The 25,604-nt window shown below is 47.8% G+C and overlaps 1 protein-coding gene across 1 annotated transcript in view; it reads right to left on the reverse strand.

Moving 5' to 3' along the window:
* TMEM114 (transmembrane protein 114) overlaps positions 1 to 25,331 on the reverse strand; it is a 208,460-nt gene extending 183,129 nt beyond the window's left edge. Inside the window, exons 1-2 of the mRNA XM_075317897.1 lie at positions 24,934 to 25,331; positions 24,773 to 24,853 (exon numbers count right to left, since the gene is read on the reverse strand). Of these exons, the coding sequence (XP_075174012.1) occupies positions 24,773 to 24,853; positions 24,934 to 25,117 (265 nt within the window). The 5' untranslated portion in view covers positions 25,118 to 25,331. The remainder of the gene's footprint in view (positions 1 to 24,772; positions 24,854 to 24,933) is intronic.
* Between the last annotated feature and the right edge of the window lie 273 nt (positions 25,332 to 25,604).

Consider the following 25,604-nt stretch of genomic DNA (forward strand, 5'->3'; position numbering starts at 1 on the left):
GAAGGCTCCACGTTGTCCCTGGATAGAGACGTGCATGAGGGCCTGTAAACCTGAAGTGCCCATTGTAAGGAAGTGGGTCTATTGTAGTATAGCCCTTTGGCAGGGCAGCCAAAAATTGGGAGGCTCCACGTTGTCCCTGGATAGAGACGTGCATGAGGGCCTGTAAACCTGAAGTGCCCATTGTAAGGAAGTGGGTCTATTGTAGTATAGCCCTTTGGCAGGGCAGCCAAAAATTGGGAGGCTCCACGTTGTCCCTGGATAGAGACGTGCATGAGGGCCTGTAAACCTGAAGTGCCCATTGTAAGGAAGTGGGTCTATTGTAGTATAGCCCTTTGGCAGGGCAGCCAAAAATTGGGAGGCTCCACGTTGTCCCTGGATAGAGACGTGCATGAGGGCCTGTAAACCTGAAGTGTCCATTGTCAGGAAGTGGGTCTATTTTAGTATAGCCCTTAGGCAGGGCAGCCAAAAATTGGGAGGCTCCACATTGTTCCTGGATAGAGACGTGCATGAGGGCCTGTAAACCTGAAGTGTCCATTGTCAGGAAGTGGGTCTATTGTAGTATAGCCCTTAGGCAGGGCAGCCAAAAATTGGGAGGCTCCACATTGTCCCTGGATAAAGACGTGCATGAGGGCCTCAAAACATTGTTCCCATTGCAAAGGAGCGGGTCTCCTGTCATTGTAATGTCCATTCTGAAAGAATGGGCGAAAAAATTTACCACTGGGGGTATACCTGAAACAACGGCCTAACTATTGTAACGGTCATCATGGTGGCGCATGAGGAGAAGGAGGAGCAGTCCAGCGATTATCCAAAGTCCAGAAGTGTGTACCCATGGGTGAGTGGAGGTACATGGCAAATTCCCGTTACAAACTTTAAATTCCGCTCTCATTTGCTGGTGGTGTGGTGAAGTCTGGCCCAATCCAACCCTTGTTCATCTTGATCAGAGTCAGCCTGTCAGCATTTTCAGTTGACAGGCGGGTGCGTTTATCTGTAATGATTCCACCTGCGGCACTAAAAACACGCTCTGACAAAATGCTAGCAGCAGGGCAGGCCAGGACTTCCAAGGCATAGAGAGCCAATTCATGCCACGTGTCCACCTTGGATACCCAATAATTGTAAGGCACAGAGGAATGTCAAAGTACAGTTGTTCGATCTGCAAGGTACTCCTTGAGAATCTGGGCAAACTTAGGATTTCTTGTGGCACTACCCCGCACCTCAGGGGCTGTGGTACGTGAGGGGCTGAGAAAACTGTCCCACATCTTAAAGACTGTTCCCCTACCTCTGGCGGATTGGACTTGTGCCTCTCTCGGCTGTACGCCTTGGTTGTCCACTGATTCCTGACCTATGCCGCTAGCGTTTTGTGAGGGGAATGCTTTGCCTACTTCCGTGACTATGGCCTTCCGGAACTGCTGCATTTAGGTTGACCTCTCCGCCTCGGGAATAAGAGACATAAAGTTCTCCTTGTAGCGTGGGTCTAACAGTGTTACCAACCAGTAATGATTGTCGGCCAATTAACGCGAGGGTCACGAGACAGGCAGCTTACCATAAAGTCAGCCATGTGCGCCAGACTCTTAACAGCCAGTACTTCAGTATCCTGACCAACACGATGACTGAACATGCTGTCCTTCTCCTCCTCCTCCTCCTCATCTACCCTGTCCTCTGGCCAGCCACGCTGAACCGAGGATATGACTGGTGTGCATGTCATATCCTCAATTTGGCCGGAGAGTTGCTCCATGTCTTCATCCTCCTCCTCGTCATAGTCCTCCACTGCACGTTGTGATGAGACGAGGCTGGGCTGTGTGTTATCACCCACACCCACTACTGTTTCTTGCTGCAACTCATCGCGCTCCGCCTGCAATGCATCATGTTTGTTTTTGAGCAGAGACCGTTTTAGAAGGCAGAGAAGCGGTATGGTGACGCTAATAATGGCGTCATCACCACTCACCATCTTGGTGGAGTCCTCAAAGTTTTGGAGGATGGTACATAGGTCGGACATCCATCTCCACTCCTCAGGTGTTATGTGTGGAGTTTGACCCATTTCCCGACGGCTTAGGTGATGCAGGTACTCAACAACTGCCCTCTTCTGCTCACATATCCTGACCAACATGTGCAGAGTTGAATTCCAACGCGTGGGGACATCACACACCAGTCTGTGAGCCGGAAGATGCAAACGGCGCTGAAAGCCGGCAAGGCCGGCTGAAGCAGTAGGTGACTTTCGAAAATGTGCAGACAGGCGGCGAACTTTTACCAGCAGATCAGACAGCTCTGGGTATGACTTTAGAAACTGCTGAACCACGAGGTTGAGCACATGGGCCACGCATGGAACCTGTGTCAGCTGGCCTCACCTCAAAGCCGCCACCAGGTTCCGGCCATTGTCACACACGACCTTTCCTGGCTTTAGGTTCAGAGGTGTGAGCCAGTGATCTGCCTGCTGTTTCAGAGCTGTCCACACCTCTTCTGCATTGTGGGGTTTGTCACCTATGCAGATTAGCTTCAGCACAGCCTGTTGCCGCTTCGCCGAGGCAGTGCTGCAGTGCTTCCAGCTTGGGACTGGTGTGGAGGGTAACGTGGATGAGGATGCACAGGAGGAGGAGGAGGCTGAAGAGCATGACATTCCGGAGCTGTAGAGTGTGGGTGAAACCCTGACTGAGGTAGGGCCTGCAAACCTTGGTGTGGGAAGGACGTGTTCCGTCCCTCGCTCAGACTGGGTCCCAGCTTCCACAATATTAACCCAGTGTGCCGTCAACGAGATGTAGCGGCCTTGCCCACAAGCACTTGTCCACGTGTCTGTGGTTAGGTGGACTTTGGGTGAAACAGCGTTGTTCAGGGCACGTGTGATGTTTTGTGACACGTGGTTATACAACGCGGGGACAGCACACCGGGAGAAATAGTGGCGGCTGGGGACCGAGTAACGTGGGACAGCTGCCGCCATCAGGTCGCGGAATGCTTCTGTCTCCACCAGCCTAAAAGGCAACATTTCCAGCGCAAGCAGTCGCGAAATGTTAGCATTTAGAACTGTGGCATGTGGGGCGTTGGCAGTGTATTTGCGCCTGCGTTCAAAGGTTTGCTGAATGGATAACTGAACGCTGCGCTGAGACAAGGACGTGCTTGATGATGGTGTTATTTCTGCGTAGGCAACTGCAGGTGCAGGACCGGAGGAGGCTTGTTCGCAGGCAGCATGGACAGGGGATTGGCTCGCATGCACAACAAGCGAAGACGTAGCAGTGAGATCAGCAAGCACTGCTCCTCGACTCTGTTGTACTTCCCACTAAGTCGGGTGCTTGGCTGACATGTGCCTGATCATGCTGGTGGTGGTCAGGCTGCTAGTTTTGGTACCCCTGCTGATGCTGGCACAGCAGGTGTTGCAAATGGCCTTTTTAGGATCATCTGGAGCCAACTTAAAAAACTGCCAGACGCGGGAAGACCTAACATTTGTACAGGCACCTTGTGTCGTGTTGTTGTTCCGGGGAACGGTTGCCTGACTTCTGCCTGGAGCCACCACCCTGCTTCTTACTGCCTGTTGGGATGCTACGCCTCCCTCCACCTGTGCACTGCTGTCCTCGCTCTGCATATCCTCCTGCCAGGTTGGGTCAGTTACTGGATCATCCACCAAGTCGTCTTCCTCTTCCGCACCCTGCTCCTCCTCCTGACTTCCTGACAATTGTGTCTTATCATCGTCCACCCCTTGTTGAGACACGTTGCCAACTTCGTGAGAACGTGGCTGCTCAAATATTTGGGCATCTGTACAGACGATCTCCTCATGACCCACTTCAATATGAGCTGGCGAGAGGCCAGAATGTGCGAATGGAAACGTGAACAGCTCTTCCGAGTGTCCAAGTGTGGGATCAGTAATGTCTGAGGACGTGTACTCAGCCTTGTGGTAGGAAGGAGGATCAGGTTCTGAAATGTGCGGTGCAGTATCACGGCTACTGACACTTGACCGTGTGGAAGACAGAGTGTTTGTGGTGGTGCCAATCTGACTGGAAGCATTATCCGCTATCCAACTAACAACCTGTTGACACTGGTCTTGGTTCAAGAGCGGTGTACTGCTGCGGTCCCCAAGAATTTGGGACAGGACGTGCGAGCGACTAGATGTGGCCCTTTGTTGTGGCGAAATTAGAGCTTGCCCACGACCTCGGCCTCTGCCTGCACCACGTCCACTTCCTTTTGCTTGCCAGCGCCCTTGCACATTTTGCAATACTGTGCTGACGTGTATTCACTAGACTTGTGCGTTATATCCAAGTTTGTGCAAATCGTGCACCTGTACGCTGCCACCGAAAGGCACACACGTGCGGTTTTTAAATGCAAGCACGGACGCACTAAGAACCTAACAGGTTTTTAGGAGCGACAATTACTGAGAAGTCTGACACTATCAGACACTGCTGACTGACGTGTATTATACACTAGACTTGTGCGTTATATAATAGTTTGTGCAAATCGTGCACCTGTACGCTGCCACCGATAGGCACACACGTGCGGTTTTTAAATGCAAGCACGGACGCACTAAGAACCTAACAGGTTTTTAGGAGCGACAATTACTGAGAAGTCTGACACTATCAGACACTGCTGACTGACGTGTATTATACACTAGACTTGTGCGTTATATAATAGTTTGTGCAAATCGTGCACCTGTACGCTGCCACCGACAGGCACACACGTGCGGTTTTTAAATGCAAGCACGGACGCACTAGGAACCTAACAGGTTTTTAGGAGCGATAATTACTGAGAAGTCTGACACTATCAGACACTGCTGACTGACGTGTATTATACACTAGACTTGTGCGTTATATAATAGTTTGTGCAAATCGTGCACCTGTACGCTGCCACCGACAGGCACACATGTGCAGTTTTTAAATGCAAGCACGGATGCACTAAGAACCTAACAGGTTTTTAGGAGCGACAATTACTGAGAAGTCTGACACTATCTGGACTGTTTTAGACTGTGTACACCAGCCCCAGATATGATGAAGGCTGGTATACGGTCACCACTAGGAATGGCTATATACCCTGCCTGCCTGCCTGCCTGTATACTGCTACAATAGTCCTGACAAGGACTCTTCTGGTCACTAGACTGTATTCCGACCTGGCTATACCCTGCCTGTATACAGCAACAATAGTCCTGAGAAGGACTCTGCTACTGTACTCCGACCTGGCTATACCCTGCCTGCCTGTATACAACTATAATAGTCCTGAGAAGGACTTCTGGTCACACTGTTTGCAGCCCTGATACGGAAATAGCTATAAAGGGCCGCAAACCTTTCCCTGAAGCAGAAACACTCTCCCTGCACTCACTGTCTGGATGGCTGTGTGCAGAGCACACACAGCGTGACCGAGTATAAAGGCTCGGTCACGCTGTGCAGACCGGCCAATCACTGCAATTCCACAACTAACAGGGCTGTGGCATTGCAGTGGTCTGCCAGCCAATCCCTGCATGAGGGCTGGCTCTCAGAAGAGCGCCAACATGCAGGGATGAAGACCACGAGTACAGCACGAGTATCGCGAGATTACTCGGTCCCCGCCGAGTAGCCCGAGTACAGTGATACTCGTGCGAGTACCGAGTAGTAACAAGCATACTCGCTGATCACTAGTTGATACCTTTTAATGGCTAACTGAAAAGATGGTAATAATAGCAAGCTTTCGAGACTACTCAGGTCTCTTCTTCAGGCTCAATATAACACAAAATCTGAAGAGTCACATATTCATACACAACATGACATAGAGTGGGGAATTAAATAAAACAAGTTATGTGAAGCAGAACTATCACTATGGCAAGAGGACAAACTGTTGTGGCCATAAATATTGCTGCAGTTCAGTGTGAAAGTTTTATTGACCTCTGATTGAGGTCTGGTCCAGGGCTGTGATGCCCCCGGATGGTCTGAGGAGCACATCTCTTAATTGATTTAAAAAGACATGAATCCATGAGACACATTCATTCCTGCTCTGAATGTGTCAAAGGTCATCATAAGTTTGTACTCTCATAGTCTCCTAGCTTTCTGGGACTTGAAGTTACCTTTCAATACCATTAATTTCATGTCCATGATACTGTGGTCTGGGTTACAAAAATGTTTGGCCACAGGAAGATATATCATTTTTTCTCTAATAGTGTGGCGGTGAGAATTCATCCTTGTCCTGAGCTGTTGTCCTGTCTCCCCTACATTCAGACCCCCAGTTGGACATTTGGTAAGTACACCACATTGGTTGTGGTGCAGCTGAAGGTACCTGGGATCTTGTAGTCCTGATGTGATCTGGGAATCTTTATCTTGTCCGTTGTCAATATAAATGGACAGGTCTTACATTTTTTCTGGTTGCAGGGAAGTGTTCCTGTGTAGCGCCTGATCCCGCCAGATCCCGAGGGGGGCGCTCTCCCTCACATCTGCCTAGCCCCAGCATGGCCCCCACGTGCACTCCCGGTCCCAGCCCCCGGCAGCGATGTGCTTCCTCTTACCAGTCCCATGGCTCTGCTCACTCCCGGGTCAGGCGTCCTCTTCCTGGAGCTGCTGCAGTCTCTTCCTGTCTCCCATTCACACACAATTCTGCAGTGAGCAACTCTAGGCTGCACGCGAGGCCAACCCCCCTTTCTTAAAGCAGCAGTGCCTCATTTTCTGGAAGTGACCTCAGAGGCCACCTGTTACCTAAAGACTATTTAGGTTCACCTCCCCCGGCAGCAGGCGCCCGAGCAACGCTTTTACTAGAGCCCTGCTAGTGTTCAGGCCCCTTTGTACTACTGTTATCCGTGTGTTCCTGCCCGTTACTAATACTCTATCTCACCGTGGTGCCATCTGTACCTTCCGGCTGTGGACGTCACCGGCCATACCCGCAGTGGACGTCACCAGTCATACCCGTAGTGGACGTCACCGGCCATACCCGCAGTGGACATCACCGGTCATACCTGCAGTGAACGTCTCCATGCCACCTGCTGTGATCATCTCCGGTGCCACACCCGTGTTCTGCCTGCTGCGGACGTCGTACCCGAGCTACGCCTGGCCGTATAGAGACTCCTACCACCGGTTCCTGGCTGCCGTGCTTCTAGGCCTTCTGGGGAGGCACCGCACAGTCCCTGTATAGGGGTTCGCTGCTGGTCGCCTTCTCAGGGGAGTCCACCTCCGGACGTTTGCCGCTCCTCGGTGAGCGTAACATCCTCTTGTTGTTGGAGAGGACAGAGAGCTTCTGACAATGATGCTTCTTAGATTTGGGGGCTGTCTAAAACACAGAAGTGGGGGTCTGTAAAAATAGATTTTAACCGGGCATCTTTTTGCAGTAATGGTTGTAGTTTCCGTGTAGCTCCTCTTATCACCTGCAGATGTGCATTGTAGGTGATTACAAGAGGGACCCGGTTGTTTTCGTCTTTAGTTTTATAATGTAGGAGATGGTTTCTTGATATTCTGGTGGCTCTTGTAATCTGGTTTTCAATTGTTCTTGGGTGGTAGCCTTGATTCAGAAAGGTCTTTCTGAGGACTTCAAGGTGATTGTCTCTATCTGTACTGTTGGAAAATATCTGATTGTACCTGATAGCCTGGCTGTATACAATAGAGTTTTTTCATACCTCCCAACCGTCCCGGATACAGCGGGACAGTCCCTCTTCTGAGCCTTTGATCCCGGGTCCCGCCCGTGAGGCTGTTTGTCACGGCTCCACCCACCCACTGTAGCCCCGCCTCGCTGTTTCTCCCTTCTACTATTCATTACAGAGCCGAGCGCGCACCTACTCCTGTGACTGCTGCTGAGGTATGAATCACCCCCTGCAGCAGAGCGACCCCCCTGCAGCAGAGCCCCCCCCCCTGCACCAGAGCCGACCCCCCCCAGTCCCGGAGCCTGCGTTTGTCTGCAGCTGTTCTCTGATTCCCCGTGTGCGGCTTCTCACTGCTGCAGACACGCGGGGAGTCAGGAAGCTGAGGAGACCATGCAATCAGCACTTATCTCCTGCAGATAGCAGTGACAATAACCTATGCAGAGTGGCATCTGCAGGCTTCTATTAGCTTACCGATCAGTGGTCTCCTGCCTGTGGAGCAGAGCTGCTGGGTCCTAGCTTCCCAACAGCTTCAGCTCTGCTTTATCCTGGCTCCCCTACCAGTTAAAGGGAACATGTCAGCAGAAATTTCACAATAAAAATAAAAGATTCCCCTCTGCAGCTCCTGGGCTGCTTCTAGAAAGGTTCCTGTTGTTATTGTGCCCCCTTTGAGACCTACAAAAATACTTTATGAAGTCTTACCTTTTTGTATGCAAATGTGTTTTTATGGTCACGGGGGCGGGCTGTCTGGCGTCCGTTATTCCCCCTCCTGCCGCTTTACGCAGTCCCCCATTGCTCATTTACATACACAAGGACGCCTTCCTCATGTAACTGTCCTCCCGAAGTTTTGCGCATGTGAACGCTTTTTCAGGTGATTGCGCAGGCACGAGATTATGGGCGGCGCTGTGATTGTCATCAACAGCGTTAACCAAGTACCCGCCCATAATCTCGTGCCCGCACTTTTCCCTCTGACTCCACCGTTATGCGCAAGTGCTGGCCATATGAACCATGTTACCTATTACTGCTTGCACGAGATTATGAGCAGGTACTTGGATGACTTTGCTGATGACAATCACAGCGCCGCCCATAATCTCGCGCCCATGATAATAGGTAACGTGGTTCATATGGCCAGTGCTTGCACATAACGGTGGAGGCAGAGTGAGAAGCGCGGGCACGAGATTATGGGCGGGTACTTGGATGACGCTGCTGATGACAATCACAGCGCCGCCCATAATCTCGCGCCCATGGTAATAGGTAACGTGGTTCATATGGCCAGTGCTTGCACATAACGGTGGAGGCAGAGTGAGAAGCGCGGGCACGAGATTATGGGCAGGTACTTGGATGACTTTGCTGATGACAATCACAGCGCCGCCCATAATCTCGCGCCCATGGTAATAGGTAACGTGGTTCATATGGCCAGTGCTTGCGCATAACGGTGGAGGCAGAGTGAGAAGCGCGGGCACGAGATTATGGGAAGGTACTTGGATGACGCTGCTGATGACAATCACAGCGCCGCCCATAATCTCGCGCCTGCGCAATCACCTCAAAAGCGTTCACACTTTGCACAGTGCTTACTCCCGCGAGAGTGGCACTGGGCATGCACAAAACTTCAGGAGGACAGTTACATGAGGAAGGCGTCCTCATGTATGGAAATGAGCAATGGGGGACGGCGTACAACGGCAGGAGGGGGAATAACGGACGCCAGGCAGCCCGCCCCCGTGACCATAAAAACAGATTTGCATACAAAAAGGTAAGACTTCATAAAGTATTATTTTAGGTCTCAAAGGGGGCACAATAGCAACAGGAACCTTTCCAGAATGCATCCCAGGAGCTGCAGAGGGGAATCTATTATTTTTTTTGCTAAATTTCTGGTGACAGGTTCCCTTTAAAGGGAACCTATCAGGTGCAATCTGCACTCAGAGCCAGGAGCAGTTCTGGGTGTATATTGCTAATCCCTCCCTAACTGTCCCTGTATACACCAGCATAGATAAAGGCATCTATAGAAAAAGTATTTTTAAAGAGCTTATATCTTATGCTAATTAGCGCGGGGACTAGTCCCAAGGGCGTTACTTCACTTGGCTAGTCGGCTCATATAGCGTGTTAGTACTCACACAGGGGCGTAATAACATGCTAACATGCTATGCGAGCCGACTAGCCAAGTGAAGTAACGCCCTTGTGACTAGTCCCCGCGCTCATTAGCATAAGATATAAGATCTTTAAAAATATTTGTTCTTGATCTCTTTATCTATGCTAGTGTATACAGGGACGGTTAGGCAGGGATTAGCAATATACACCCAGAACTGCTCCTGGCTCTGAGTGCATATTGCACCTGACAGGTTCACTTTAAAGGGAACCTGTCACCAGATTTGGGGCCTATAAGCTGCGGCCACCACCAGCGGGATCTTATGTACACATTCTAACATGCTGCATACCTCCCAACCGTCCCGGATACAGCGGGACTTTCACGCTTTACGTTGTTTGTCCCGTTGCCACGGGCGGGACGGCCGGCTCCCGGGCTCCGCCCACCCACTCTCTCTCCGCCTCCCTGCTTTTCCCTCCTACCATCCTAGTAGACGTGGCATAGAGAGGAGCGCTGCCTGTGCTGCTGCTGGTACAGTAAACTAATCTCCCCAGCGCTGATTTCCCTCCCTCCCCCCTAACCCCCTGCCGCCTGTCTGTGCGGGCGCCCCCCTGCCGCCTGTCTGTGCGGGCGCCCCCCTGCCGCCTGTCTGTGCGGGCGCCCCCCTGCCGCCTGTCTGTGCGGGCGCCCCCCTGCCGCCTGTCTGTGCGGGCGCCCCCCTGCCGCCTGTCTGTGCGGGCGCCCCCCTGCCGCCTGTCTGTGCGGGCGCCCCCCCCGCCGCCTGTCTGTGCGGGCGCCCCCCTGCCGCCTGTCTGTGCGGGCGCCCCCCTGCCGCCTGTCTGTGCGGGCGCCCCCCTGCCGCCTGTCTGTGCGGGCGCCCCCCTGCCGCCTGTCTGTGCGGGCGCCCCCCTGCCGCCTGTCTGTGCGGGCGGCCCGCCGCCTCATTGTGCGGGCGGCCGGCCGCCTCTCTCTGCGGGCGGCTGGCCGCCTCTCTGTGCGGGCAGCCCGCCGCCTGTCTGTGAAGGCGGCCGGCCGCCTGTCTGTGAAGGCGACCGGCCGCCTCACTGTGGCTGCCTGCGTGTCCGTGCTGGAGGCCCGCCGGCTGCCTGCGTGTCCGTGCTGGAGGCCCGCTGGCTGCCTGCGTGTCCGTGCTGGAGGCCCGCCGGCTGCCTGCGTGTTTGTGCTGAATGGGTGTGGATGGGGAGTGGATATGGGCGTGACTGTGAAATGGGTGTGGTTAGGGGGCGTGGCCTAAAAATTTGCCGCGGTGCGCTACGCGCGCCGCAAACTTTGTCCCACTTTTCCTTCTTTAAAAGTTGGGAGGTATGGTTTTTTTTATGTGTTTTGGATGAAAACTGTCCTATTTCAGGTATAGAAAAACTAAGGGAAAAATTGTGAAAACATACCCTGTTGTAACTAAATAAAAGCATAGTGCATATAAACATAGGGTACTTAGTAAACACTGTTTTTGATCAAAAACAGTGTTTACTAAGTACCCAATGTCTATATGCACTATGCTTTTATTTAGTTACAGCAGGGTATGTTTTCACAATTTTTCCCTTGGTTTTTATTTGTCTTATGGCCAGTGTGAACATGAGCTCACAAGCTCCATGTATACCATCTCATACTCCGGCTCACTTTTTTGTTTTTATGTAGTTTTTTTGTATTCAGTACAAATAGGGTCCCCCCCCCCCTCTTAGTGAGCTGGGCATTTCATTCTGTGCATCCCCTGACTGTGTGTCCTGTTGGGACACGGTCACTCTCAGGCCTTAGCCACATTGAGGACTATTTTATACCCATGGTAAGGTTTTAATATTAGAGACTGTAGGAACTATCCAAACTGGGTACACCTTGGCGTTGGTGGCATAGCTTTATGCTTTTTTTGATCAAAAACAGTGTTTACTAAGTACCCTATGTTTATATGCACTATGCTTTTATTTAGTTACAGCAGGGTATGTTTTCACAATTTTTCCCTTGGTTTTTCTTTGTCTTATGGCCAGTGTGAACATGAGCTCACAAGCTCCATGTATACCATTTCATACTCCGGCTCACTTTTTTGTTTTTACCTATTTCAGGTATGTTGGGCGGTCAATTGGCTTCTTGTACAGGGATGTCTCTATTTCATTGTTCCGTAGTTTAATAATGGTGTCCAAGAAGTTGATTTCAGTGCAGGAGTAGTTGAGTGTTAGGTTGATGGTGGGATGAAACTGATTAAAGTGTTCATGGAAGGTCTTCAGCTGCTCCTCAGACTCTGTCCAGATGATTAAAATATCGTCAATGTAACAGTAGTAGGCCAGAGGCCTGATAGGACAAGAGGATAAAAAGTCACTCTCAAGCTTGGTCATGAAACGATTTGCATATTGTGGTGCCATTTTGCTTCCCATTGCAGTCCCAGTCTCCTGTAGATATATGTTATTGTCAAATGCAAAGTAATTATGGGTGAGGATGAATTTTGTAAGCTTCACTACAGAGTCGGCATCAGTTCCTGTATTTTCCAAGAAGACTTTGCAGGCATTCAATCCATCCTGGTGTGGAATATTCAAGTACAAGGATTCCACATCCATGGTGGCAAGGATGGCTCCCTCTGGTAGAGGACCTATTGCTGATAGTTATTTCAATAGGTCAGTAGTGTCCTGGATGTAACTGGTTGTATCCCTTACCAAGGGTTTAAGGATACCCTCTACCCATTCGGAGACTTGTTCAGTGAGGGTGCCCACACATGAAATGATGGGTCTTCCTGGGTTTCCAGATTTGTGAAATTTGGGAAGCATGTAGAATGTGCCTATTCTTGGACTTACCGGTATCAGTTCAGCAGCTGTTGATGATATGTCAGGCAGACAAGAGACCAACTTGTTAAGTTCCTTGTAATAGTCCTGTGTAGGGTCAGACTCCAATTTTTTATAGTAGCGTGTGTCCATCAGTTGTCTGTGTGCTTCATTCATGTAGTCTGATTTGTTCATCGTGACTATTGCACCCCCCTTGTCTGCAGGTTTTAATGATGATTTCTTTGTTGGTTTTCAACGATTTTATGGCCCTTCTCTCCTGGGCACTGATGTTGGATGGTTGCCTCCTGTGTGTTCTAGGATAGTGGATTTTACCAAAAGTCTGAAAGTGTCTATATAGTTATCCAAATGAGGGTTGCGTCCTGGTGGAGGTGTTCAATCTGACCTTTTCCTGGTTGGCTGTGTCCAAACATTTTTGTAATCCAGACCACAGCATCATGGAAATGAAATTGCTGGTATTGAAAGGTTTCTTCAAGTCCCAGAGAGATAGGAGACTATGGGAGTACAAACTTATGATGACCTTTGACACATTCAGAGCAGGAAAGAATGTGTCTCATGAATTCATTTCTTTTTATATCAATTAAGAGATGTGCTCCTCAGACCATCCGGGGGCATCACAGCCCTGGACCAGACCTCAATCAGAGGTCAATAAAACTTTCACTCTGAACTGCAGCAATATTTATGGCCACAACAGTTTGTCCTCTTGCCATAGTGATAGTTCTGCTTCACATAACTTGTTTTATTTACTGCCCCATTCTATGTCTTGTTGTGTATAAATATGTGACTCTTCAGATTTTGTGTTATATTGAGCCTGAAGAAGAGACCTGAGTAGTCTCGAAAGCTTGCTATTATTACCATCTTTTTAGTTAGCCATTAAAAGGTATCAACCACTGAGGACTTCAGTTCTTTTAAACAATTTTTTACAGTCAAGAATAGAAGTCATAGTGTCTCTACACTACCATGCCCTATTTAGCATCTGACCAAATGGTTGCAGGAAGCAGAGAATGATGTTATGGAGAATGCACTGCATTAATGCTGTGTAAGCTCGATACATGTCATTGAGGGGCTGCACAAACAAGGGACCCCCTTAGTAAAGGTTGGCTCTGAGAAAGTGCCCAGCTTGTGTACCGCCCCCGTGGAAGCAGCCCAGCTGCTCAGATCCGGGTTCTCAGTGGCTCGAGAGCCTCCGGACCCGGGGGTCGTGCGGCTACTCAAATGAAGGGGGTATTTACAAGGGATTATAGAGTTTGTGACGCCACCCGTGGTGCGCGGTAACTGGGGTGAATACCGCCGATTTGATTTGCTGTTGGAGGCAAATTGGTTAGGGACCCATAACAAAGAGGGAGGTGGATACTGCACGGGAGGGTAGATTGTGGAATTCCCTGTGACGACCTGATAGTACAGGGGCGTCACATTTGTCTCCACCTAATACCGACCTTACCTCTTCTTCCACCTGCAAATCTAATGCTGATGCTCCATTTAAACCGTGAAGTTACTGCTACATGAAGGCTACAGCAAATCAGTGGCCTCAGTGGTCACATAGCCTACTACTGACATTAGGGTTCTTTTCAACAATGATCAAAATAAAACTGCAGTTACATGTTGGCCGCTAGTAAACTGAGACCAGGAGAGGCATCAGCGTTACATCTCTGGGAATAAGAGGTGAGCATTTTTTACTTTTTTGATTTACAACATTTGAAACTGTTTTTTTTTATTAAGGAACAGATCATTAGATCATTCCATTAACTTTCTACATGAAGCTAAATCCTTAAGAGATCATGTTATATGGCTGATACTATGCAGGTTATCGGGCATATTGATCCATTTCACTCTCCTATCTCAACAGTGTCTTCCTCTGTGACTAGTGACTAGCAACTGATATATTGACATTTAAATCCATGGTCACCATAAAAGCTTGGCATGCCATCAAGCTATCCCTTATAGTAAGTTTTGCCATATTTATTCTTTACTATACGCTAGCCAATGTTCTAACTTTTTTGTTTTTGCCCTGTTGCTCTAGTTTCCTAGACACCAAGTGGTTTGGAGCCATAATTTGGCACAATTAGATTGTTTGTATCCCTGAAAACATCCAATAAGTAGCCTGAAGGTCAGTTCAAAATTTTGAAGCACATAACTTTTTTTTATTTAAGTTCTTTGAGCCTTAAGTAAATTTAAATGGTCTACTCTAAAGTATTATTATAATTAGTAGTAGTAGTTGTTGTAGTAGTAGTAGTAGTAGTATTTGTAGTACTATTTGTGGTTGTAGTAGTGGTAGTAGTAGTAGCAGTGGTAGTAAGGTAGTAGTATTAGTAGTGGCAGTGGGTGTAGTAGTAGTAGTAGTAGTAGTAGTAACAGCAGTGGTAGTAGTAAGTAGTAGTAAAGTAGAAGTAGTAGTAGTGGCAATGGGTGTGGTTGTAGTAGTTAGAGTTGAGCGCGGTTCGTGGCTCGTGGTTCTCCAGTTCGCGGCTCGAGTGATTTTGGGGGCTGTTCTAGATCGAACTAGAACTCGAGCTTTTTTGCAAAAGCTCGATAGTTCTAGATACGTTCAAGAACGGTTCTAGCAGCAAAAAAACAGCTAATTCCTAGCTGGCTTTCCGCTGTAATAGTGTAAGTCACTCTGTGACTCACACTATTATGACATTTCAGTGTATAGTGTGCGGGAACAGCGCATTCAGATCACTGCTGTATGTATAATGGCGATCGCCATTTTTTTTTTTTTCCTTGTCTTCCTTCCCTAAGCGCGTGCGTGTAGTGGGGAGGGCCAGCATGTCAGCCAATCCAGGACACACACACAGCTAAGTGGACTTTTAGCCAGAGAAGCAATGGCATGTATGATAGGATGTCCATGTCACATGTCCCTGCATTATAAAAACGAGTATCTGCCCATCCGGACGCCATTATCTCTTCTGCGTCCTTGGTGTCAGACATCACTGGCGCAGCTCCTATCGCCGATACAGCTGTATTACGCTCCATACACAGCGCTGAACAGCTTAGGGATAGCACTTTCTATCAGTCCTTTTAAGGGCTCATACCGGCAGGGTCAGAGCCATAGGTGACAGGTCCTGAAAACAGAGTTTAACAGCTACAGAAGATGACAGCGTCTGTGTAGCTAAGGTCAGGGATTTCCTCGCTGCATTTCCCCATTAGGAGGGATAGAAAGGCAGGCTTCCTTTCCTCTACCCAAAGACCCACAACCCTGCCACTGTACCCTCCTGCCCTTTGCACACTCCAACTCATTATAACTAAGCCATTATACTAGCAAACACTGAGTGAACTTAGTGGCATCCTAAACGTGGCTATTGGACTTCTGTATAGTCCCAGTAGTGCACAGATATTTGCAACACGTCTGCCTGCATTGCACACTCCAACTCATTATAACTAAGCCATTATACTAGCAAACACTGAGTGAACTTAGTGGCATCCTAAACGTGGCTATTGGACTTCTGTATAGTCCCAGTAGTGCAAAGATATTTGCAGCACGTCTGCCTGCATTGCACACTCCAACTCATTATAACTAAGCCATTATACTAGCAAACACTGAGTGAACCTAGTGGCATCCTAAACGTGGCTATTGGACTTCTGTATAGTCCCAGTAGTCCAAAGATATTTGCAGCACGTCTGCCTGCATTGCACACTCCAACTCATTATAACTAAGCCATTATACTAGCAAACACTGAGTGAACTTAGTGGTATCCTAAACGTGGCTATTGGACTTCTGTATAGTCCCATTAGTGCACAGATATTTGCAGCATGTCTGCCTGCATTGCACACTTCAACTCATTATAACTAAGCCATTATACTGGCAAACACTGAGTGAACCAAGTGGCATCCTAAACGTGGCTATTGGACTTCTGTATAGTCCCAGTAGTGCAAAGATATTTGCAGAACGTCTGCCTGCATTGCACACTCCAACTCATTATAACTAAGCCATTATACTAGCAAACACTGAGTGAACCTAGTGGCATCCTAAACGTGGCTGTTGGACTTCTGTATAGTCCCAGTAGTGCACAGATATTTGCAGCACGTCTGCATGCATTGCACACTCCAACTCATTATAACTAAGCCATTATACTAGAAAACACTGAGTGAACCTAGTGGCATCCTAAACGTGGCTATTGGACTTCTGTATAGTCCCAGTAGTGCACAGATATTTGCAGCACGTCTGCCTGCATTGCACACTCCAACTCATTATAACTAAGCCATTATACTAGCAAACACTGAGTGAACCTAGTGGCATCCTAAACGTGGCTATTGGACTTCTGTATAGTCCCAGTAGTGCACAGATATTTGCAGTACGTCTGCCTGCATTGCACACTCCAACTCATTATAACTAAGCCATTATACTAGCAAACACTGAGTGAACCTAGTGGCATCCTAAACGTGGCTATTAGACTTCTGTATAGTCCCAGTAGTGCACAGATATTTGCAGCACGTCTGCCTGCATTGCACACTCCAACTCATTATAACTAAGCCATTATACTAGCAATTTATGCTGCCAGTTTAAGGGCCGTAGTTGCATTGTCAGGGATATTTATTCTTTATTATTCTGCTGTTAATAAAGCTAGACCACCGCTGCAATCTACACCACCTCTCAATTTTTACTACCACATTTTCAGTGCACAATCTTGTCGCAACCAACATGAGTGGCAAAATGACAGATGCTGGTGGAAAAGGGAAGAGGCGTGGTGGAAAAGGAAAAAAAGGGTTTGTCCGTGGGGAAGGTGGCAAAGCTCCATTATCATCTGCTAAAGATAGACCATCTACCAGCAAAAGTAAGATGTCTACTACTTACCGTGGACAATCCGATGTGCTCCCTTTTTTACGGACACGAACAACAGGAACAAAGGTAGATGATGGCCAAAAAAGGAAAATGCTTGAATGGATCTCAAGTGGTCCAACAAGTGCCCTCTCAGCCACTTCAAGTACCGCATCCAAAAAACACCAGTCCTCTGAGTTGTCATCCCAATCAAACTTGCTTTCTCCCAGCTCTGAAGTCTCCATCAGCCCTGCACAGTATGGTGGAACTGAGATGGCTGAGTCTGCAGAGCTGTTCAGTCACACTATAGCCTGGGAATCAGAAGTCTGCTCCCAAGCTACAGTGAGTACAGACCAGGAAATGGTCTGCAGTGATGCCCAGAACCTTTGTGACTCTGATTCAGGCCGTGAGGACCAAGTTTCTGAGCATAATGTTGACCCTTTGTCACAAACTGTAACACCTTTGGTTATAGACAATGAGGAACATACTGATGACGATGAGACGCAGATACCAGATTGGAATGACAACTTAAATATTCGGTCAGGGCAAGAAGAGGCTCGGTCTGAGGGTGAGGGGAGTGCAAACACAACAATTGATGATGAAGTTCTAGATCCAACCTACTGTCAACCCCCAGTCAGGCACTCGAGGAGGTCAACAGAGGCGGTGGAGGAGGATGCAACCGACGACGAAGTTACCTTGCGCCTTCCTGGACAGAGTCGGAGCACTGGTAGCACGTCTACAACTGCATCATCAGCCACCACTCTGCCTCTAAGCACTAGTCGGGGGGGCTCAACAGGTCGCATGCCCTCTAAGCCTTGCCTAGCCTGGTCCTTTTTTGACATAGAAAAAGATCGCCCAAATTATGTGATGTGTAAAATTTGTCGTGATTCTGTTAGTAGAGGTCAAAACCTCAGCAGTTTGACAACTTCTTCCATGAATCGTCACATGAATAAATATCATAGGTCCCGGTGGGAAGCTCACCGTGCTGCAATGCGGCCTAGCGGAGCGAACCATCCATGGCCTGCCCCTTCCAGTGCATCCGCGCGCTCTTCATCTTCTAGGACTGTGGGGACAGCTGTCAAACCTGGTTTTCCACGCACAACTTCCACCACTGTAACCGCAACAGGCAGTTTGCTTGGTAGGTCGTCAATTGGTTTGGAAGGGGAAACAAGTGAGTGTGTACAGCTCTCTCAGACATCGATAGCACCAACGTTGGATGAAGGCAACATCATGTCTCCGCCTGCACTTTCCTCACAAACCTGCATTTTTCCAGTGACACCCTACTCAACACCGTCTACACACAGCAGCCAGATCTCTGTCCCTCAGATGTGGTCAAATAAAAGGCCACTTCCTGCGACCCATGACAAAGCTAAGAGGTTGACTCTATCCCTCTTTAAGCTGTTGGCTACCGAAATGCTGCCTTTCCGCCTAGTGGACACACAGGATTTTAGAGACCTTATGTCTGTTGCTGTGCCCCAGTACCAGATGCCTAGTCGCCACTACTTCTCTAAGAAAGGTGTACCCGCGCTTCACCAGCATGTCGCACACAACATCACCGCTTCCTTGAGAAATTCTGTGTGTGAACGGGTGCATTTCACCACCGATACTTGGACCAGTAAGCATGGACAGGGACGTTACATGTCGCTGACTGGGCACTGGGTAACTATGGTGATAGATGGTGAAGGGTCTGCTGCACAAGTCTTGCCGTCCCCACGACTTGTGTGTCAATGCTCTGTCTGTCCAGGTTCCGCCACTGCTTCTGCCTCCTCAACCTCATCTGGGTCCTCCACCTCCGCCCCAAGCCTGCCTGGTCAGGCCACCAGCGTTCTCACTGCGCAGAAGGAATCACGCACGCCTCATTACTATGCTAGCAGCAGAGCGCAACGGCATCAGGCGGTCTTTAGCTTGACATGTCTTGGGAATAGGATTCACACAGCTGAGGAGTTGTGGTCAGCTCTGCGGTCCGAGTTTAATAAATGGTTGTCTCCACTCAACCTGCAGCCTGGTAAGGCCGTGTGCGACAATGCTGCAAACCTGGGTGCGGCCCTTTGCCTGGGCAAGGTGACACACGTGCCTTGTATGGCTCACGTGTTGAACCTTGTTGTCCAGCAATTCTTAACACACTATCCCGGCCTAGATGGCCTTCTGACCAGGGCACGAACTGTCTGCTCACTTCCGCCGTTCAACCGCCGCAGCTGAGCGACTTGCATCTCTCCAGAAGTCTTTCGGCCTGCCGGTTCATCGCCTGAAATGCGATGTGGCGACACGCTGGAATTCGACTCTCCACATGTTACAGCGACTGTGGCAGCACCGCCGAGCCCTGGTGCAATACGTCATGACGTATAGCCTGGGCCAACGAGATGCAGAGGTTGGGCAGATCACCCTGATGGAGTGGTCTCAGATCAAGGACCTATGCACACTTCTGCACAGTTTCGACATGGCGACGAATATGTTTAGCGCTGACAATGCCATTATCAGCATGACAATTCCAGTCATTTACATGCTGGAGCACACGCTAAACACTATTCGGAGTCAGGGGGTGGGACAACAGGAAGGGGAGGAACTACAGGAGGATTCATATGCGCAAGGGACAACAACATCACCAAGGTCCAGACGTTCATCATCACCAATGCAGCAGGCATGGGACCATGGGGGACAGGGATCAACAAGGGCACATAGTAGCAGGCGAAATGTTGAGGAAGGTGCAGGAGAACATGAAGAAATGGAGGACGAACTGTCCATGGACATGGAAGACTCAGCAGATGAGGGAGACCTTGGTCAAATTTCAGTTGAAAGAGGTTGGGGGGAGATGTCAGAGGAAGAAAGAACGGGTAGCACCTCTATGCCACAAACACAGCGTGGACTTGGTCCGCATGGCTGCGCAAGACACATGAGTGCCTTCTTGTTGCACTACCTCCAACATGACCCTCGTATTGTCAAAATTAGAAGTGATGATGACTACTGGATTGCCACACTATTAGATCCCCGGTACAAGTCCAAATTTTGTGACATAATTCCAGCCATAGAAAGGGACGCACGTATGCAGGAGTATCAGCAGAAGCTGTTACTCGATCTTAGCTCGGCTTTTCCACCAAACAACCGTGCAGGTGCAGGGAGTGATTATCCCAGTTGTAACTTGACAAACATGGGACGGTCTCGTCATCTTCAACAGTCTACCCGTACCAGTAGGACTGTATCTGGTGCTGGTAACAGCAATTTTATGGAATCTTTTCATAATTTTTTTAGACCCTCCTTTGCAAGGCCACCAGAGACAACAAGTCTGACACATAGTCAACGGCTGGAGAGGATGATACAGGAGTATCTCCAAATGAACATCGATGCCATGACTTTGCAACTGGAGCCTTGCTCATTTTGGGCTTCAAATCTAGAAAAATGGCCAGAGCTCTCCAGTTACGCCTTGGAGATTTTGTCGTGTCCAGCTGCCAGCGTTGTCTCTGAACGTGTCTTCAGTGCTGCTGGGTGTGTGCTGACAGATAAGCGCACGTGTCTGTCCAGTGACAATGTGGACAGACTAATGTTCATCAAAATGAACAAGTCATGGATCCACCAGGAATTTACTACCCCTGTGTCATCCTGGGGAGAGTAAATGCTTGTGGATTTGGAATGTGCTTGATGCAAATTTAGCTGTGAAGTGTACAACTAGGGCACAAGTGCTGCCACTGAAGGGGTGGGTGTGTGTGGGGCACAATTTTTGGAAAAAAGGGAGACTCCGCTTGGAGTAACCCTTGCTTACATTGTTTCTAAAAGAAGCCAAGATGAACAGAGCTGGAATCAGCAAAGACTTTGCTACCTACCCCGGTGTCATCCTGGGGACGGTTAAGTATGGCGTATTTTTGAATGTGCTTGATGCAAATCTAGCTGTGAAGTGTACAACTAGGGCACAAGTGCTGCCACTGAATGGGTGGGTGTGTGTGGAGCACAATTTTTGGAAAAAAGGGAGACTCCGATTGGAGTAACCCTTGCTTACATTGTTTTTAAAAGAAGCCAAGATGAACAGAGCTGGGATCAGGAAAGACTTTGCTACCTACCCCGGTGTCATCCTGGGGACGGTTAAGAATAGCGTATTTTTTAATGTGCTTGATGCAAATCTAGCTGTGAAGTGTACAACTGGGGCACAACTGCTGCCACTGAAGGGGTGGGTGTGTGTGGGGCACAATTTTTGGAAAAAAGGGAGACTCCGCTTGGAGTAACCCTTGCTTACATTGTTTTTAAAAGAAGCCAAGATGAACAAGTCATGGTTCAGGAAAGACTTTGCTACCTACCCCGGTGTCATCCTGGGGACGGTTAAGAATAGCGTATTTTTGAATGTGCTTGATGCAAATCTAGCTGTGAAGTGTACAACTGGGGCACAACTGCTGCCACTGAAGGGGTGGGTGTGTGTGGGGCCCAATTTTTGGAAAAAAGGGAGACTCCGCTTGGAGTAACCCTTGCTTACATTGTTTTTTAAAGAAGCCAAGATGAACAAGTCATGGTTCAGCAAAGACTTTGCTACCTACCCCGTTGTCATCCTGGGGACGGTTAAGTATGGCGTATTTTTGAATGTGCTTGATGCAAATCTAGCTGTGAAGTGTACAACCAGGGCACAAGTGCTGCCACTGAATGGGTGGGTGTGTGTGGGGCACAATTTTTGGAAAAAAGGGAGGCTCCGCTTGGAGTAACCCTTGCTTACATTGTTTTTAAAAGAAGCCAAGATGAACAGAGCTGGGATCAGGAAAGACTTTGCTACCTACCCCGGTGTCATCCTGGGGACGGTTAAGAATAGCGTATTTTTGAATGTGCTTGATGCAAATCTAGCTGTGAAGTGTACAACTGGGGCACAACTGCTGCCACTGAAGGGGTGGGTGTGTGTAGGGCACAATTTTTGGAAAAAAGGGAGACTCCGCTTGGAGTAACCCTTGCTTACATTGTTTTTAAAAGAAGCCAAGATGAACAAGTCATGGTTCAGCAAAGACTTTGCTACCTACCCCGGTGTCATCCTGTGGACGGTTAAGTATGGCGTATTTTTGAATGTGCTTGATGCAAATCTAGCTGTGAAGTGTACAACTAGGGCACAAGTGCTGCCACTGAATGGGTGGGTGTGTGTGGGGCACAAATTTTGGAAAAAAGGGAGACTCCGCTTTACTACTGCTAGTAGTACTAGCAGTGGTAGTAGTAAGTTGTAGTAGTAGTGGTGGTAGTAGGGTAGTAGTAGTAGTAGTAGCAGCAGTGGTATTAGTAAGTAGTAGTAGTAGTGGTAGTAAGGTGGTAGTAAAAGTGGGTGTAGTAGTATTAGTGGTGGTAGTAGTAGAAGCAGTAGTAAGCAGTAGTGGTAGTAGGGTAATATTATTGGCAGTGAGTATAGCAGTAGTAGTGGTGGTAGTAGTAGTAGCAGCAGCAGGGGTAGTAGTAAGTAATAGTAGTAGCAACAGTGGTATTAGTAAGTAGTAGTAATGGTAGTAGAGTAGTAGTAGTAGTAGTAGTAGTAGTAGTAGTAGTAGTAGTGTGGCACCCCTAACCTGGTCAGGCACCACTGAGTACTGTCCCCCTGCTGGGACAGTGCTTCCAGGTGATTCCAAAGGCCAGAATGAGGTGTGTACACACAGACACATATCAACCAGGTTTCCCACACATTTAGAGGGGACCCTTGGGTAGCCTCAGAAGAGGTTAGCTTTCAATTCTCAGCAAGGGGTGCAGTGGAGAGGCTGGAAGCTAGGTTGCAGTGGCAGTCAGAAGAGTAGGAGGAGCAAGCCAGCCTGGAGCAGTGTACAGAAGTTGCTGAAAGAAGCAGATGTACAGCCACGCTAATCAGACCCTGCAGGTGTGGTAGCTGCTGGTGATAGGACACACACAGGGAACAGGTCCCTACAGCCAGAAATCCATTTACTGATCTGCTAAACCTACCGGTGAGGGGACTAGAGGTTGCTCACCAAAGATACAGAGTTCGAGACTCAGCAGCAACAAGGGGACCCATAAGGAGATAGGGCCAGAAGCCATCTCACCTGGTTCACGCTGCCGGCAAATGGGCCAGAAAGGGGAGGAAAGGCAGTAGCGACTTCCCTGGATGAATCCCATGATACTGCAAGTCAGGGGTTATCCGAAACAAAAGAAGTGTTAGGAAGGCGAGTTAACAGCTACCCTCAGAACGGCCTGAAAGAATTCTAGTTCCATCTTGGCCTGTCTCAGTATCGCCCGGGCTTCTCACAACAAAGCATCCAAAAGTGAGTAAACAAGTTGAAAGGCACTTTGGACTGAGACTGAATTATTCTGCGACCTGTTATTCTACACATGCACCCGAGCCCCTGGCGCCAGCCTCACTCTTGGAAGGCCACACCACCAAACTGCAGATTCCATCAGCCCCAGACGCTCGTTAAATTGCAGTGGCGGTCACCCATAACCCTGACCGCAAACCGAGAGTGGCGTCACGACTCAGATGTAAATAACTGGACATACCTGTTGCCATAGAAGATCCCTAAGAGAAGTCCCTGCAGCGTCCCTGGAGGTGGAGCGGTGTCCCTGAGTCGACTGCCGCGGCGCTGAGGGCGACTCAATAGCAGCAGTGGTATTAGTAAGTAGTGGTAGTAGAGTAGTAGAAGTAGTAATAGCAATGGTATTATTAGTAGTAGCAGCAGTGGTATTAGTAAGTAGTGGTAGTAGAGTAGTAGTAACAGCAGTGGTATTAGTAAGAAGTAGTAGTAGCAGTGGTATTAGTAAGTAGTAGTAATGGTAGTAGGGTAGTAGTAGCAGCCGTGGTAGTAGTAAGTAGTAGTAGTGGTAGTAGAGTAGTAGTAGTAGCAGCAGTGGTATTAGTAAGTAGTGGTAGTAGAGTAGTAGTAGTAGCAGTGGTAGTAGTAATAAGTAGTAGTGGTAGTAGGGTAGTAGTAGTAGTGGTGGTAATAGTAATAGTAGTGGTAGTAGTAGTAGTGATAGTAGTAGTATTTGCTATTTAAGTCAGTCACTATATAATGTAGTTAAAAAAGAAGTATAAGTGAAAAAAATAAAATAAATTTATACTGGAAAAATATACTTAATATAGTAAGATCAATAACAAAAAAACAGTAGCAATAATCATAATAAATGTAATTTTTTTTCAGACCTCCTTGCAGTATAACATGCAACCAGCAGGTGGCGACACAACACTGCCAAAAATACCCATCAACCTTTTTAAAACACAAATGCTTAGAACTCTATTTTTGATAATTACTATAAAAGTTGTAATAATTCAAATGTATTGAAAAAGTCATGCCGATATATGATTACAGTAAAGCATATTGTTAAAAATAGCACTAAAATGTCTTATATTTTATCAAAAGCAGTTTATTATTACTCTTCTACTAAGGAAAATTCCAAAACCTAGTTTTCAAACCTAGTAATATAATCATAGTAATAAAAACAGTAAAAACCTTTAACATTATTAAAGTAAGAAGTTCTAGTTGTTATTTAAAGAAGAGACTTTGAATTTAAGTAAAATACGGCAATTACAGTTTATTAGATGTAATTATGGCATAGCACACCAGTAGAAGTTAACTATTACAATTCCATTTGAACAGATAATATACTCTTTCCAGTGCAAAAAAAATAAATAAATAAGTACTTTTTTTGTGGAAATACATAAGAAAATAATAAAATATTGGAAAATGAGGAACTTAACTCACTTAAAAGTTGTTTTTGTGGATCTGTAAAGTTTAAGTTACCATGCCAGAAAGGATTTATCAAAGGCGAGCATTTGTCTTTAACTGGAAGAGAAAGAAGGGAAATCAAATGAAGACAAGAGAAGTGAGTGACGTGTTATAAAATGGGTCCAGATGTTACTTACATTTACACATTCTCCACAGTCCTGAGTGGGAGCTCATGGTCTCTGACAAGTTGTTCTTTATTTCCAATTTGGAAGCATCAATTATATACCAAAAATCCGTTCCGATAGCCACCACCAAAAATATAAAGCTCAAAATGCCAACAAAGGCGACAAACGCAGACAGGATACTCAACTTGAGCTTCATTGTAGATGGAATTATCAATGCTCCAGTAGGTCAGTAGGATTGTAGGTAGCAGATTTCCATGCAAATTTTTTCCATCAGGATGAAATACACATCATTTGTCCCATCAGGACCACAGCAAAAATCTGTTCTCTCCTAGGTTCACACGGTTCCAGTGATGTTATAGCTCAGTCAATGGTAGGAATGACAATTCAGCAGACACAGCTCAGAGCATGCAACAAGCTGAGCACTGAAAGCTTTTCTGGTCTCACTACAAATAAGCCAGAGATGGAGACTGCAGAGAGGAATATAATATTCCTGCGCTGCACATTGTAAGATTTTTAAGAAGGCGCCTTTGTATCTTCCCTTTGGCAAATCCAAGAAATATTTTTAGAAAATTTTAATTAATCAAATGTAGAGTAAATGGTAAAGAATGTTGATAATGTATAGTTAATTTCTTACATTACTAAACTGGAATGATCAGTGCACATGAAATATGGACAGCCTTTGA

The sequence above is a fragment of the Anomaloglossus baeobatrachus genome, chromosome 7 (genome assembly GCF_048569485.1).
Source record: "Anomaloglossus baeobatrachus isolate aAnoBae1 chromosome 7, aAnoBae1.hap1, whole genome shotgun sequence".
NCBI lineage: Eukaryota > Metazoa > Chordata > Amphibia > Anura > Aromobatidae > Anomaloglossus > Anomaloglossus baeobatrachus.